This window comes from Drosophila willistoni (genome assembly GCF_018902025.1).
Source record: "Drosophila willistoni isolate 14030-0811.24 chromosome XL unlocalized genomic scaffold, UCI_dwil_1.1 Seg141, whole genome shotgun sequence".
Lineage (NCBI taxonomy): Eukaryota > Metazoa > Arthropoda > Insecta > Diptera > Drosophilidae > Drosophila > Drosophila willistoni.
The window spans coordinates 4122496-4140136 of record NW_025814052.1 but is presented as its reverse complement, the minus strand read 5'-3'; the positions used below and the strand labels follow the sequence as shown (position 1 = coordinate 4140136).

The 17641-nt window shown below is 35.5% G+C and overlaps 2 protein-coding genes across 4 annotated transcripts in view; one reads left to right on the top strand and one right to left on the bottom strand.

Annotated features, from left to right (window-relative positions):
• LOC6648789 overlaps nt 1-13883 on the top strand; it is a 47216-nt gene extending 33333 nt beyond the window's left edge. For 2 of the 3 annotated variants that reach the window (XM_023179281.2, XM_023179283.2), the window contains 11 exons: nt 4631-4850; nt 4927-5190; nt 5276-5387; nt 5448-5640; nt 5708-5916; nt 7651-7781; nt 7884-8065; nt 10996-11219; nt 11278-11584; nt 12930-13142; nt 13213-13883. In XM_023179281.2, coding sequence (XP_023035049.1) covers nt 4631-4850; nt 4927-5190; nt 5276-5387; nt 5448-5640; nt 5708-5916; nt 7651-7781; nt 7884-8065; nt 10996-11219; nt 11278-11584; nt 12930-13142; nt 13213-13811 — 2654 coding nt within the window. In that variant the 3' untranslated portion in view covers nt 13812-13883. The remainder of the gene's footprint in view (nt 1-4630; nt 4851-4926; nt 5191-5275; nt 5388-5447; nt 5641-5707; nt 5917-7650; nt 7782-7883; nt 8066-10995; nt 11220-11277; nt 11585-12929; nt 13143-13212) is intronic. The other variant, XM_023179282.2, reaches the window with a different exon arrangement.
• LOC6648567 (proteasome inhibitor PI31 subunit) lies at nt 96-1158 on the bottom strand. The gene is made up of 2 exons (XM_002071287.4): nt 279-1158; nt 96-206 (listed from the first exon to the last, which is right to left on the bottom strand). The coding sequence occupies exon 1, from the start codon at nt 1002-1004 to the stop codon at nt 279-281; it is 726 nt and encodes a 241-aa protein (XP_002071323.3). The 5' UTR covers nt 1005-1158; the 3' UTR covers nt 96-206.
• Nucleotides 13884-17641: the final 3758 nt, after the last annotated feature.

Here is a 17641-nt window from a genome sequence, read left to right as displayed (position 1 = left end):
ATTTCTCATCCGCCATCATTCTTGATTTCGTTTCGCTTCCTGTATGCAATATTTAATTGAAAGCCTCCTAATTAAGTTTAAAAAAAGACAAGTGCTAGTACTTAAGTGGAAATTATTTAATTGATTGATTGATTAATGGACCACAATTATCATGAACATTGATCTTCTCCAGTTAAATTTCACGTTGACGTAAAGGTTAGCCGGATCTTAGGATGAAATGAAATGAAATGGTTTTATTTAATTGTTAGCTCATTGTAATAAATAATGAATGTGTTTACCTAAACAGAGTCCAGACTTGTCACCGACTTAAGGCTCTTATAAACCGCCATTGTGGTGTTCGATTTGCTTTGCTCTGGTTCTGCATCGCTTTCGCGCAACGAATATAGAGACTCAGATTTGTTGTCGGTCTCGTCTTCGCCAATCGTTTGGGATTGATTTGGATAAGTAATTGGATTTGGTTTCCGGATGCCGTGCACAACTGGATCGACGAGATCTCTACGCAATTGCATTAGAATGCTCTTGGCATCGGGTATAGTGTGGCTAATAGATGGCGAATGGATGCAACAGACAAGTGATTTTGGTTGCAGACACGTGATCGACATACGTTTGCTTGTCGAGTTCTGCAGATTAATAACCAGATCGTTGCGTGTCAATTTGGCCAATAGCACATACCGTTGATTGGCGTCATCCATGTAATGCAATGCATATTTCTGGGCATCTTGATTCCAATCCTCTGGCAATAATTCACTCCGTTTGTCATTGCTGCTAGCCAATTGTCGTAGTGTTGCCGGTTGGGGGTCCTCCTTTCCCTCAATCGTCTCGGCGTCTGCATTCACAATACGGAAATTGTATTGCTTGGTGAACAGAAAATGGGCCAGAACAATTAGCATATCGGAATTCTTGCATAGGCTATGGCGTACGGAGTTGTAAAGCAATTGCCAGCCAAAAAAACTATCTGGATGATGGACAAATTTTAATGGCGTTTTTTTGCCTGGATTACTCATAATTTTTTATTATGTATGACTTTATGTGTATCCTGTGTACTTTTGTTTGTATGTGTGGTGTGTGTGTGTGTGTGTGTGTCGGTGTATGTGTGTAGCAGAGAGATGCAGAGAGAGTTGTGTATGTGTGTGTACTCAAAATTCAAGGGAATCTGTTTAATATTCCATTCTTCAAATATCTTTATATATCATGGACTACTTTGTTTTATATAAAAGATAAGACCAACCTGACAGATTCGTTTCCGAAACGATTTTCGAACTTGCTGAAATTTTAATGGTTATCGAAGCTAAGTTCGAAACACTTTAGTTTCGCCTACTATATCAGCGTACAGGGTTGCCGAGCTTTATAATTATTTAGATATTAATTTCTGTTTCAGTGCAAATCCTGAAAAAAATAGCTCCGGTTGCATTTGTGAATGGATTTTTAAAACTAATTAGATTTCAGTCCTAACTAATATATCTAAATATTTCAGAATTTAAAACAAACGAACTTAATTGTCCTTTATTGTCTACCATAAAGAGTTAATAACTATTTCGATTGGAAACGTTCGGAAACGAGAACAGTTCAATTTAATTTAATTTAATAAGAAAACTATCAACAAATCGGCATTTTCATGAATTTATATGAAATTTTGCAATTACTTTTTACTCCATTGTCTCAAAGGACTTGAAACCAAATAATTGGGCTTGAAATCGGAAGCAAGAACAGATCACAAATCCGAATCCGAAAAAAACCTTTTGGCCTGGTTATAACTTAGAGCTTGCTGCCAGCATTTCTCTCCCTCCGCCAGCATTTTTCTCCTTTCGCCATTAATTTGCCACTACAAAGAGAAGATTTGTTTTGTTGGCCAAATTGAATTTCAACAATGAACTAAGTAGTACAAATGTGAGAATGCGAATGCGTTGTCTAAATCCAATTTGCTCTAAAAATGGCTAAATGCGGCTCAACTGGTCTTAAAACTGAAATATATTGCAATATCCGCAGGCCTTACATTCGCAATGCAAAACAAAAACCAGAAACAGAAACAGAAACAAACAAAAATCTGACCAAAGTTAGACAAAAAGACATAAAACACACACGCACACACACACACACACACACACACACACACACATTTACATACTTATAAGTACATATATTGTATGTATATAAGTAGCACCAACAAACAGCTAAAATAGTACCGCATGATGGTTATAATGCAGAGGTAAAATGAAGCTGCCAAAGTGTAGAAACAACAAAAAGTACTAAACCGAAGTCTGCATACACTTATTAATTACAAAACCAAAAACACAATTTCCACATTCATCCAACTTTGAGAGGGAAATGGGCTGTGGGGAAGGGGGCTATAAGTCAAAAAAGTTTTCAATTTCAAATGGAATATCTCTCAACTTAATGTTAGTCAGTTAGTTATGCCAAAAAGAGCATCTGGCCAACACAATGCATGCATATATACACAAATACACACACATACATACAACATGACCGCAAGATACAAAACAATTTCATAGCCTACTTAGCGGCGCGCACGCTGCGAGTTATTCAAATTTGAATATTTTTCAGTGGGCAAATAGAACTAAAAGTAGAAAACATCGGTATGGGTGTTGATGTTCAGCAACATTTTATGACCTGTGTCTGCCCCTCATGCAGCAGCAGCTGGTCTCAGTTGTTGTAGTTGTTCATGGTGTTCATGGTGGTTGTGGGGGTGCTGTTGCTGTTGGTTGTTTTGCAGCATAACCCACATAAAAACAACACACACACACATAGAGAGATACACAATTCAATGAAAAACGGTGAGTTGCTGCTTAATTAGATCATACGTAGCTGAAGCATAGTTTCCAAGGGACCAAAATACATAGACACGACTAGAGAATTTTACGAGCAAGAAGCGAAAAGTTTCTGCTCACATGTCAACCCCAACCCCAAAATGGCAAAATGAAAGCCAATCATCATCTTCATCATCATCATCATCATCATCAGCATCATCATCATCAGCCCCAATCGGGGAGAATCTTTTGGTAGTCCTTCCTTTCTTCCAATATTACTTCCTTCATATTTAGTTTATGACTCGCAGCTGGTAGATAGAGCTAGCATTGCGTTGCTTTCGTTCACGGTATTTGCATTTTAATTGAATTGCACTAAATTATTTTGTTTATACTTTTTGTGTGCCTTTTTGTCGCTGGTGGAGGATGAAGAAAATGGCGCGCGGCCTCAGTTTCTTTACCCCACACCACGCCAACCCAACTCCATTCACTCTCGCCATTCTATGTATATATGTTAGACAAAACTTTGGAATGGAAAATGGTAAAATGGGAAAACCACAAGCTGCTAAAAAGTTGAAACGGAAAACTTTTGTAAAAGAAAAAGTAGTAGAGCCAGTTTATGACAGTTTAACTGTTTTAGTTGATCAAAAAGAGGCAAACGAATGGAACGAAAGATGCCATAAGATGAAGATTCGATGCGCAGCGATACGTTGCTGAAATGAGGATGAAAAAGTTCTGATGAATTTCGCACTTTTGACTTTTGTGACGCGACCCTAACTAAACCCGAACCCTGACCCGACGACCCACCACGACCCCTGACTAAGACAAAGCAATGGGGGGTCAGATATATACATACATACATATTGGGGGTAATAGTGAGTTATGAGTTAATCTCTTAATTCCCACTGTTCACAAAATCTATTCCATTTAGCAGTAGCATCTGCGTATTCCATTTGTGGTTTGTATTGCCATTTAATAGCGTAATTGGACCCACAATTGCCAACAACAAATCACTACTTGACCTTGTTAATAATTCTACAACTTGGTGCTTGGCTCTCTCTCTCTCTCTCTCCTTCCTACATTAATTGCTGTCTCAATGTAATGGTTGGCTTTAATCCTCTTGCCATTGGAAGAGGAAAGCCAAACTTTAACTAGAAAGTTATAAAATTTTGCCAACTGCAAGTGAAATGCAAGAAAATGATAGTCAATCACAAAGTACCTATGACTAAATTTTCAAAAAGTTCATAATAAATTACTATAAATTATCATTATTGTTCATTTGTTTCTGAGAAACTTTTGTTTCTAGCTAATTCTGAATGCGAATTCAGTTACACATGTCAGTCAGGACACGATATCAATTGCATATAAATTTGCATCCTAAAAGTCAAAGAACTCTTTTTGCTGCAAGGATGATGAATTTCAAAACTGAGCGATAAAAAAATGAACTATAAATAATATTTAGAGAACAAGTTTTAAGCTAAAACAATTAATTGCTATTTCTTTGACTGTTTGTTGCATACTTTAAGGTGCCACTTTGAATATAAAGGAAATAAGATATCCTTAAAACTAAGAGCAAACAATTTTCTAATGCTTTTACAAAATATATATTTGTTATAGGTTAAACTGTTTATTTAAGATACATGCATAAAAATACATTTAAATACCTTCTTAATGAACGAAAAAAAAAATGTAAAGCAAACAGTAGAAAGAGAGATAAAGAGAAGGAGAGTAAAAGGAACAAACAAAATCTTTAATTTATTCGCTTTCATTCGAATTCGAATGCAATCAGTTTGCAATTGCAATTTGCTTATTACTTCTTTGTTAACTTGAATAGCATTGAATGACTTTTGTATTCATTAAATTTCCAGATGAATTCTGCGAGGAATATCCACACAATTTAATGCCCACACCGGGCTATTGGATTGAATGTTCGCGTCAGAAAATAACAATGCCAACTCCGCACACAATTTGGGATGAAAGCGATTCCGAGCACGAGGATATACGGGCAGGCAGTGCCAGTGACGCATATTTGGAGCGTGAATGTAGTGATCTGTATGAAGATGATGAGGATTCGGAAGCCACACCAAGGTAAATGACAAAAACAAAAACATCCCGAAAGATTGACAATACACAACGATAAACCGTTTCGTTTCGTTTCGAACAGTCCGCGTAAGAAGACAACCATTGAGGAGCAATGGGATCAACAAGGCGCCTTCGAACTCATCTCTGTGGAGCAGGAGACATATGAGAAATATTTCTATGGCACCGAGCATTGGAATTATTTCACAAGTGATGAGGATCTGGGTCCAGTTATATTATCCATTAAACAGGAGACGCTCAATGGGCGCGATCAGTTTCGTATATTAGTGCGAGCTGGTTCTTATACAGTTCATGGACTGATACCGGCGTCCTGTGTTTTTGCCGATAGGTAAATGAATCAATCAATCAATCAATCAATCGGTCATTTAATCATTCAATGATACTAATTAGACATGACATCCACTTTTATCTAGATATAATCGCGAGGAGGTAGTTAGATCTTTAGGTAAAGAAGTTAATTTAAATCCACCATTAACATTAGGACAATTACCCGATACGCCAGAGGAGTTATTAAAATTAGATCAGGTTGGTTAAAACATTTATGCAAATAAGATTTCAAGTTTCTAAAGAGATTTCATTCTGTAGGTTTTTATAAAATCAGAATTAAAAGTTGGCGTCATATTTGTCAAAGAGGATCAATACACTGAAGAGCAAATTTTGGACAATAATGAAAATTCACCACTCTTCGATGAGTTCCTCACCCTGCTGGGCGATCGTGTCCGCCTGCGTGGCTTTGATAAATACAAAGGTGGCCTTGATACGGTGCATGACCTTACAGGTAAGAGGTTTCTCCTCTGATGTTTCGCCCTCTCTATGATGTTTTAACTTTGCATCTTTCATAACAGGTCTCTTCTCCGTTTATACAAATTGGCGTAATATTGAGATAATGTTCCATGTATCCACATTGCTGCCATACGAGAAGCACGATCCACAGAAATTGCAAAGAAAACGTCACATTGGCAATGATATTGTCTGTGTTGTCTTTCTTGAAGCCGATAATACACGTTTTAGTCCCGCCTGCATCAAAAGCCATTTTCTGCACACTTTCATATTGGTAAGTACTCAAAACAAACATAAAACTTAAGTCTAAAACCATCAGCAATTGATTCATTGATTGACCTTCATTCTAACTTTCAAACCATTGAAACTTTATTTCTCTCAAGTTAAAATTAAAGCTTTAACGAAGACCTTTTCTTTTTTTAGTATAAATAACTAGCAGAATTTTATGATTTTACCAAAAAAAAATAAGAAAAAAAAAAAAAGGAAAGTGCCATGCGCGCCTATAAAAGTGGCCATAAAACTGTTGTTCGTGTTGGTCTTGCCAGCATAAATGTCGTCTACCCCTAAAACACTATATAACGAAATTGATTTTACTCACCTTTAACTACTTAAACGTCGGCATAACCAAATTCAATGCAAATCTTATATAAAACTAAACAAAAATCTTTGAGCGTGACAACGTTTTTTATACCCTTCACCACCTATGTTACATGAGTCAATACATTAATATTTACTATTGAAAAACAAATGATCTAAAATTTAGTTCCCCCTTTTTGGTTTTATATGATATATGATTTTGCTCAAGTTTGGCAAAATATTTTAATATTTAAAACTAACAAGTAATACATTTTTGGTTAGTTGTTTGAATAATATGAAAGTTATTAATAAAAGTCTTTGTTTTCAAGAGATTGTTCCTACGAAAACTATATGATATAGTAGTCCGTGATATACAATGAGTGCAGTAATATATATATATAGAAGGAAAAGGATTTATAGGACAAGACTTTATAAAGATGTCCAATCCAACTTCTGGCATAGCTAAACTCTATTTAAGCATATACACTCCCGGACAGCAGATTAGCACCATTTAGTTCAAGATTATTTTAGAGAGCCGAACTTACAGAGAGTGCCACCTTTTTTGATGACTTACACTTCTTGCAGATAAAGTTCTACTATAATAAAAAAAATAGAAAAACAGCATTTGATAATCAAGTTTAATCCCAATAAGGAACTTTGCCATTTCAATTTATGTTTGTTTGTTTGTTTGCCAAACTTTAAATCTATATACAGTTGTGGTCGTGATTTTATAACGTTTTAAATTTTCGGACATAAGTTTTGATTTTCTCGGCTCCAGCTATTTTAGTAACTTATTGGTAAAGGTAACAATCAAATTAATGGTCGATTTTTTCCCCAACAAAATAGAGCTGTATCTAATTGTAAGATTAATCTTACAATTCTCTTAATAATTAACCGATTTAAAAGCTCTTTCTTTGGACTTCTTTCGGTTAGAAAATAACTCTACTCAGTTAAACTCACTCTAAAGTCAGAAACATAGATAATAGAAGTATCTTTAGACTTGATAATTGATTAGGCGCATCCTAAACGTGGTTGGATATGGATTGAATTTGTTATTGAAATCATTTTTGAAGTTAGTTTTTTAAATTTGCCATTGAGTGGCCAGAAGAGCGGAAACAGTTCCTGGCCAAATTGAATACACCCTTTTTCCTTTTTTGCAAATGGTGAATTTGACCGAAAATTCTCTTGCGTTGACAAGGGTCTACGCGTTGCCATCCTGTTATTTTTTTTCTTTTTGTGTTACTTTATTGTTTATGCTTACCTATTCATCTTAACGAATTGTAAAACTGTCAAATTTAATCGATTGCGACATTTTAATTTTGAGCAGTAACACAAAAAAAAACAAATATTGTTCCTTTTTTGTATTGAAATTTTGCTTGACCATTCATTCATTCCATTCTACTCTATTCATCACACACACACATAACAAAAGGTACGCGTCTCGGCACGCATTAAGCACAAGCCCACGCGCTATGAAGTCTCTGTGGTGACACGCGATGAAGTTGGCGCCTATAAACCATATCTGTGGGAGCAATCCGTCTTTGAGAAGGGTCCCATGTTTCGGTAAGTATTGGCCAAGACGAAGAATAAACGAATAACAACAGAACAAAAACTGAGCTCCTTGAAATTGGGAATATTTTTTTGCTCTTCTGTCTTAAATTGCAGCGAATGGTTATTGACAAAAATTGTGAATGGTGAACGAGCCTCGTATTCGGCACCAAAATTTGCACGCATGCAGGAACGTACACGATCACAAATGCTGGAGGATTTGGTGATGAATCTATCGAATCATGCGGAGACTGGTCAAATACCGAAACCATATAGACGTGGCTCCTGGCGACCGATTGGTGAGGATGAATATATCAAAATGTTGCATGCCAGAGTCTATGATAACAACACACAACTACAACTACAACAACAACAACAACAAAACCAAGAACCGTCATACAGCAACTGTTGGTATTGCACATGCAATTGTAATAATGCCAATGCCAATGCCAACGCCCAAGAGCCGCAAGCCATATTGGCTCTAGGTCTGGGTCTGGGCCTAGTACAGCAAAATGCATATACAACAGGCATACACAACAACAGACATACACAACAGTACACCAATAACTACAACAACAACAACAATAATAATAATAACAACAATCACACCAATAACTACGCTCATCAGGCAGCAGAGAGACAACAACAACAACAACAACAACAACAACTACGACTACAATCGACATCGTCACTCACACAAACAACTTGTTGTGCCATGATGCACCTCTGTGCAAGGCATTGTATGTGTATCGCACACACACAGCCCTTCCCTCCCTCACGCACACAAACACACACACACACATACACACACTCAAAGCACAATTTACCAACGGCCAATTGATTGTGAAACAATTTAATGTCACCTGCCCAAAGCAGCTGCTACCCTTTTAGATATGTGCCCTCCCCTTCTCTTCTCTCTCTCTCCCCCGACCCCGTTCTATTTGAAAAGCCATACCCTAATGTCTCATTGAAACATTTTCGAGTCCTAAGCCAAATTTAAATCACACTTACACTTACAACAAAAGAGACGCCATTTGTTTACACCAAAAGATACATAAATAGCAAGACTTTTCCTTTCGAAATGAAGCGGAAATTGCTCCCAAAAATATGTAAAAGGCGGTCAAAGAACTCACTTTTGTAAAAACAGAGAAAATTTTCAAATGTCCCGTAGGTGAAATACCGTTATTTAAGCCACAATATCTACATACCAAGAGGAATTTATAGTTTCGAAAAAATTCATTTTTTAATTGCCTACTTTTTGGAAGCCAATTTCAAACATCAGTAGATTTGCCATTATTCTTGGGTTCCTAAAACCTTTTCAAACTTCTAGTATAAAGAGGTTTCCGAAACATAACTTTATGGAAACCCTGTAACCAAGTGTGAAAAGAAAAAGCAACACTAAGAAACATTTAGTATGGTATCAAAATTAAAACTAATGATTAATTTCTCAATTGCTAATCAAACGTTTATTAAATGGCGAGACGTTGCCTGTATAGGGTATCTGTAAGTCAGTTCTTTTAGCATATAAAGTAGATATTTGAGTCTTGAGATTTTGGGAAACTTTTATATGCTTTATATTCCATTTTTTTTTTCTTGTATTAACATATATGATTAATCGTTTGTCACTGCTCTGCAGGTTATGGTTACTGTATCAGCCCGCCCAAATGAATCACACACACACACACACACACGGGGATAGAAAAGTGAGAGAGAGAGATACACACACACACACATCCATATACCGACACTTCCGTTTCCGCCATTAACACATCCGGCAGTGTTTGTAGTTACCGGAAGTGTGCAGTCTGTGCTTTAAGCATTTCGTATATCCCACCAACCACCTTGCCACCAGTTTGTCCCCCTACCACCTCTACCCATCCCTAACATTTTGGCATAGACAATCTGTTTTGGTGTCTCCTCCATTCAACATCTCTTGTCTCTCATTCTTATGTTGTCCAGCTAAAAAAAAATACAAAAAAAAAGACGAAAATACCAGGAGAAATATTATACATGCTTCTATTATTTTATCTGTCATGGCGAAATCTTTTATGTATGTGTGGGTGTGTGTGTGTGTGTGTGTGTCTTCTATCCCACACCATGTCCGTTGGTTTTGTTGTTGTTATTCTTGTTGTTGTTGTTGTGATTTGTTTAGATTTCTTGTTATTTATTTGTTGCTATTTGTTGCATTAGACAACGTAAATCTAATTTGATTTATTCATGCTCATACCCTGAGCACACGGGACACCCACATGCCCGCACACACCTCCACACACACACACACACACACACACACACACACACAGACACTCGTGCACACCTAGACAGATGAAAACTATTGGCAATCGAAGTAGTCGTCCCCCTGTGGACTTAATATTGCCAACTCAATTCAAAGAAAACTAAGTATGCATATTAAAATCATGCAAATTATTATTGCTAGGCAAGGCAAGGAGATGATGAGGGGACTTGGGCTCTTTCTTATCCAGAGTTAATTTCATTTCATGTAGTTTATAATATTTGCACTCAATATCGATTAGAATAAATCTAAGTGCACATAGAGAACTATAACATTTCCTTTAGCAATTTAAAGTTTGAAATAAACTCGTCTTTTTTTTTTTGCCTTTTCTATTACTTTTGTTCATTAATATTCACTTAGGACTTTTCAATCAAACGGTTTTTTTTTTTTAAATGCTTATGGGATTCAATTTAAAGTAGGAATAAGAAATTTTATGGAAAATGTGTTGCCTACTTTTTTGGGCTACGTTGTTTCGTCAAGTGTATGCTGCAATAAGTTTTTCATCATCACACATCATCCCCACGCACCCTCTCTCTATTTCACATTCTATTTTCTTGCTCCTGTTAGCTAGATAAATTTTAATCAAAATGCATAAGAACAGTAATGCAGTTAAGAAGTAGAAGAAGATGTAAACGAGGAAGTGAAAGGAGTGGACGGTGACAAAAAGAAAAAGAAAAATGAATGGTATCCTTAAACGCATATATGTACATATGTGTGTGTAAAGTCTCTTGTCATGTGTGTGAACGATATTTTCCATATGTTAGGATCAAAATGTTTTGTTCATGCAAGACCAAAGAAAAAATTGGTTTCGCTAATGTTTGGCATGATTGCGTTTCTTTATATATTTAACATTTTAATGCATGTATTATAGTTAACATATGTATTTAATTAAGCTCAAATCATTATTCTGAACGTTCTTTTGTCAATTATATATAGGCCATATGCGACCATCATCACCGCTGTTGGACTCGGTGCGAGATCAATTCGAGGACTATGATCAGTTGGCGAAAGACTTTACCCGTGTATTTTTAAACGACGAACCATCGTGCCTGACAAATGCCCATCTCTTTGATGTTGTTTTCCTGGTGGGTCAGTCCAAGCAGAAGGCACGTTTTATTGGTGTACGCGCCATCTTGGGCGTACGAAGTCGTGTCTTTCAGGTAAACATCTCTAATCGTAAACATTAAGTAAACCTAAAAACATTTTCTCTCTTTGCAGGAAATGTTGTATGGCATTCAAACTGGTTTCGGTTCACCGCAAATACCAGTTGCCGAGATTTTTGCTCGACCCGCACCATCACTTGTCTCGCCACAGAATCAAAAGCCGAAAAGTAACAATTATTTAACCGTACCCGACTCGGATTCAATACGGCCAAAGAGTGTGCCATCATCGCCGATGGTTAAGCGTGCCTTCTCCCGTTTGGGTACCATCACAGCTGGCTGGGGACGATCCATACGCAATAAGAATACGAATCAATTGAATCCAGATGATAAAAAGAAATGGATATCGTCCACAGATTGTTCGAGTAAGAGTTTTCACTTATGGCAATGCAACAATATCGATGCGTGTTCTTTCTTTTTCTTCCTTCTTTTTTTTTTTTTTTGTCTTTCCATCTCAATTCTTTATCCAAAAAAACGAAAAAATATATAAAAAATCTCACTTGCGTTTTTGAATTAATTTATATATATAAAATATTTATATATACGTACCTACTACGACAACGTAATCTTCGATCCTTCTGCGATACTAACTACCATTCACCTCCATCACCACCACTAAAACTACTAATACCCGAATCGAATGTATTGCAACTCTTAATCAATCACTGCGTCACTTTTACTACTACTACTATTACTACTAACTACTACTTAATATCAATAACTTGCCAATTATTGCAACGCACGCTTCACCTCCTCGTAAATCTATATTGAAAAACAAAATACTATACATACAATCCGATTGAAACTAAATCAAATGGCCTCTCTATTCTCTGTGTGTGTGTGGGTGTGTGTCTGGGATGTATGTGTGTGTGGGATGTGTGTGTGTCTGGGATGTGTGTGTGGCTTGTGGTATGATTGTGTTTTGTTGCTATTCGTTCATTTTGTCTTCTCATTTCGTGTTCGAATTCAAAATTCCGTTTTCTGTTCAAAATGTTTGGCAAATGTATTTCGTCTTCTTCTTATTCTTCTTCTTCTTCGTCATAATATCCTTTTCTTATACTTCTCTTCTTCTTATTATGTAACTAATTGATTCATTGTATTAAATACCTCTGGACGTTTTCTATTGATTTTTCTCATAATTAAATGGTTTTTGCATATTTTAATTCTTAATAAATTGGCATAATATATTTGTACCTTGAAAATTCTGGTTTTAATGCACCATGCAAAAATTATTCACCTCATTTCACCACACTGTATCGATATCTATCTATCTCTCTATCTATCTGTCTATCTGTCTATCGAATTATTTTTATTCACTATTAAATATATCTCGTTTTTTCTAATGATAAAACATATGAAACTAAAAAAAAAAAACATAATTTTTTTCGCCATCTCTCTCATCCCTCATTTCTGGTCCATATATATAAATTTTTTTTTTTAATATTTTTTGTTTGGTTTTTGGTATTCACTTTGTTTATGATTTTTTCTCTATTGGTTTGGTTTTTTTTTGTTTTTGTTTTTTGGTTTGCTTTATTCGAATACCACAAAAACCGCATACCAAATTACCAACAAAAAAAACAATTTTTATTCAATAACAAAAACAAACAACAACAACATACACACAAAAAACGCAAACAAAACACGTCTACCTGTCCCTGAAATAAACACAAAACTACCAAAAAACCGAATCCAAAAACCTAAAACCTCTAGACCGAGATAGCAAGGACAAGGACAAGGATAAACCAGGAAATAACCAATTGGCCGTACCCCGCCTCTCAGTGTGCGCCGATGCCCAAAAGGTGGATCGTGCCAAATTGGCTCAAACGGAATTCAATATCATTGAATTTGATCCGGATACATTTCGTGTGCTGCTCGATTATCTGCATACTGGCACTTGTCCACTTACCTGTGTCTCCATACCAGGTAAATTGAAAGTTCGATACATGTGAGATAGATGTGTGTGATATGATACTTTTTGATATTCCGATTACAGGATTACTCTGTGCCGCCGAACATTACGATCTGCCGGAGCTGCTGCAGGCGTGTTTTCATCATTGCAAGCAATTTCTACGCATCGAGGTCGTTTGCCCGATGCTTATCTCGCTGGAGAACTACTACTGGCGTTACACATCCGCATCCGAGCTGGTCAACATGATACTCTCGTTCGTGGAAAGCAAGGCTCATGCTCTATTCAAGTGCCCCGAATTTCTGAATCTGTCCGAGTCCATGGTCCAGATGATCATGTGCCGTGAGCTGCAGACGCCCGAAATACGAAAATTTGAGGCAATGCTCGCCTGGGCACAGCACAAGGTGGCCAAATTGAAGAACCATCCGAATAAGGATACACAATTCGAATTTGAATGCATTATGGAGCGTTTAACGCGTGATCTAAATTTGTGCCGCATCTCACCCAGTGAGCTGCTAACTGTGGTTCTGCCATCCAAATCCATGAAAAACGAACGCATCATGGAGACGCTCATGGTGCAGGTGAATTTGGGTACATATCGTATGCCCGAGCTGGATGCGTATCGTCAGCAGTTGCGACAGCAAGAGTCCGCCGAGGCTACTGTGCAGGTCCATCGGGGTGGATGAGACAGTAAGAATGTGAGTTTCGATTTGGATCAGCTGCAGGCCGCCACCGACATTGCCCATCAATTGGATACAAGCGATATGCTAACACCCACTGCCAGTACAACGGGCATTGTGGATGGTCGAGCATATGCAATGGCCACATTAGCTGCTGCACTTGAGCAGCAGCAGCTGCAGCAACAACAACAGCAACAACAACAGCTGCAACAGCAACAACAACAACAACAACAACTGCAACGTGATGCCACCGATGAAGAAGTTGAACTATATGCCAGCTTTGATACGGCACCAAGCACTAGTCGAGTGGCGGCCCAAATGCAGGCAGCCAAAGAGGCACGTCGGAAACGTTGGGCAGCCGATGGGGCGAGCGGAAGTAGCGGGGATGGTGGCTGTGCCAGCGGAAGTAGCGGTAATGCTCGTCGCTACTAATCAACTAAACCATGAATTCATGAACGGACAACGGGCATTAAAAAGAGTACTACGTACGTGAGTGTGTGTGTGTGTGTGTGTGTGTGTGTGAGGACATTAGATCTACATACATATAGCAAAAGGCTACAGGAGTACATATATACTTATTCATGTTTATTTCTATTACTTCCGTCAATGAAATCTCCACCGAATCACAACAATTTTTTGCTTTGGGTGAACCCCCCAAAAACCAAACTTTAAATGTATAGCCGCAATTGTTTAACCACTATTTAGTTTAAATTAATTCACTGACTGACTGAGAAATATTAAGTATATCAATAATCCGATTGTCTTTACATTGACCTCCGTGTGTTTGTGTGTGTGTGTGTGTGTGTATGAATCTTGACTCTAACCCACCGCTCGAAAATATATTATAATGGATGGATGACATAAGTTGAGCCCCTCCCCCGAAATTCCCAAAAGGCACCAACCTCCAACTATATCCAAATCGAAACTGACATTGTTAACTCTTACATTCACCCCGCAAGACATAAGCAAAAGAGAGAAGAAACCAAAAAGAAAACAAAAATATAAGAAACCCATAATATAACAAACATTTTCTACCAAGTATTACCTATGTATGTAACTAGTTTTTAGGAGAATCTAAGGAATCTGTGGCATTCGATTTTTGATATCCACAACATTCGGTATAACAAAAAAAAGGCATATAAGAAACTAAAAAAAAAACAAAAACAAAAACAAAAAAAAAATACAAAAAAAAAAAGAAACGCTTACTGATGTAAAACAAAGACTTAACAAAAAAAAAAATATAAATAATAATAAAAACAAAAATAAATTTTTTTTTTGTATTTAATGAAAAGGAAAATATGTTATGGAACAATGTGCAAAACTCTGATCTACAACAAATGGAAATAAAACAACAAAGAGAAAGAAAATGTGAAAAAAAATAACAAAGAGAAAAACTAAAAAACTTATATGACAAAAAAAAAATAAAACCAAAATGTATTTAAATGTTTATAAACAAATGCAACCCAAAAAACCAACCGTTTGAATTGGCTGCAAAGTTAGTTAGTTTTCTTTTGTTTTAATTATATGTATATGTATATTATTATTTTAAGTTTTTTGTTTTATGTTAAATTAGTACCAACAATTTAAAGTTACATAATGGAAAGCAAAACCATTGGCTTGCCTAGTGGGTGAAAAGACGCCTAAAAACAGGCTATCATTATATACATACATACATACCAAAAAAAAAATACATACTTACATACATATATGCAGATATATACCTATACATATATACCATACATACATAATACCTACCATTAACTGTGTAATTATACAAAAAGATATTCAAAAACCAAAATAAAAAAAAGACCGAGTAATATATAAAACAAAAAAGTAAAAACGAAAAAATGTTAAATAAATGTTACCAAATGCAAAAACCCCGAAAAAAAAAACAAAAAAAAAATGTTAAACAATACCTAAATGTGTACAAAAAGTAACAGAAAAAAGCAGAAAACAAAATGCATCATAAACCACCTATACATTTGCTGACTGAGTTGCAGTTCTATTTTCATAAAGCTTCACCAGAAAAGATGCAAAAAGTTTTCCATAGACAATTTTCTTTAAAATATCATGGCAGCGGTGAAAAACTTGTAGCATATCGAAAGCAGACAAAAAAAAAACCAACATAAATAAATGAGTAAATTCAAACAATAATCAAAAACCAACAAATACTTATATCCTTCAAGTTAAGCAGAAAAATCTAAGAAAGTTACTCTGTCTCTCTCTTTTCTCACATACTAGCTTTCAGCAGCGATATTGTCGTCTCTCTCGCACAGCATTTTACATTTGTTTGTAGCTTTCAATGGCGATCGGCAAGAGCAAGAGAGAGAGAGAGAGAGAGAAAGACTGCGAGAGAGTGAGGGAGTAGAGACACATGTATATAAAAAGGATGTAAAGAAAAGCAAAATTTTTAGCAGGGCATACAAAGTTCTTATCGTTAAATGTAAAATTGTAAACTGCAGCATTTTCGAAAAGGGTTTCACTTTAAATGTTCAACAAACTGTTATATTGCTTAAAGAACTTAACCAACTACAACTACAAAAACAATAACAAAACAGAAAAGAGCGTTAAAACAAAAAACAAAAACCTCAATTTAAGCGTTTTCACTGTGTAAACAAAACAATTAATTACCTAATATTAAAGAATGACAAGAAAATTAAATCCATTTTCAATGTAATAAATGTAAAAAACCCAAAAAAAACTAAACAAAAAGAAAATAAATAAAAATTAAACAGAACAAGCAAACAAAAAAAATCAACGTCAAAAGAAATAGTTCATAAATACCTACAAATATTTACAATATACAAATTGAAATATACTGACTATAGGTATATATATATATAGGTATATATATATATATTTATGTGTGTATATGTATATATATTTACAAGTATATATTATATATATATATATATATATACTTGGAAATACATACATATATATATGTGTATATATGTATATATCTAAGTGTAAATTGTACGATCCATATATATATATATGTGTGTATATGTATATTTTGCTAAAACTACAAATATTTCTATGTGTTTTTGTGCCGTGCTCTAATAATTGAGATTCACAGCAAAAAAAAAAAAAAACACAACCCAAACCGAAAATCAAATCAATCTTTATGCGAAAAAAAAACAGCAAAAAAAAAACAAAACAAAAAAACTTCGGTCTTACCGAGTTTCAGACCTTGTTCGACCTGTGCTCCCTGTTCTTGTAGTTGCGGAATTTCCATTTTTCGTTATTTGGTTTGTTTTGTTTTTCTTTTTGTGTGTTCGACAAACCGATTTTGATAGCAAAAGCTACAACAATAATGAAAAAGAAAATTTAAGAAAATACTTACAACAACTCAGTGTAAATGCCGTGACTCTTTTTGAGCTAATTGTAAGACTTACATAGACAAAAACATACATACATTCTGTAAAACACACACACACATACACGCCACAAAAATGTTATGACAAAAAAACAAAAAAAATATATAAAAAAAATTATAGCTAAATAAATGTTGTAATTGCCAGAGCCAAATGCGACAAAATGAAGTTTTTAATAAATGGGTTCTACTCAGCAGATTACTCCCAATGGCAATTGACTTTTTTTTTACTTATTGGAGTTGAACTAGATAATATTATTTCTATTTTACTAACATGTGAATAATAATAGTATTTTTTATACAAAGATTTGAATGTCGATTATTTGTGTTACTTCCGATACGTAATTAATCGATAAAATTAAGTTAAGTTATCAACATTCTCGTAGCAAAGTTATCGTAATCGACGTTATCGGAGCAAAGTTATCATTTTCGAAAAATACCAGAAAGACACCTATCGATG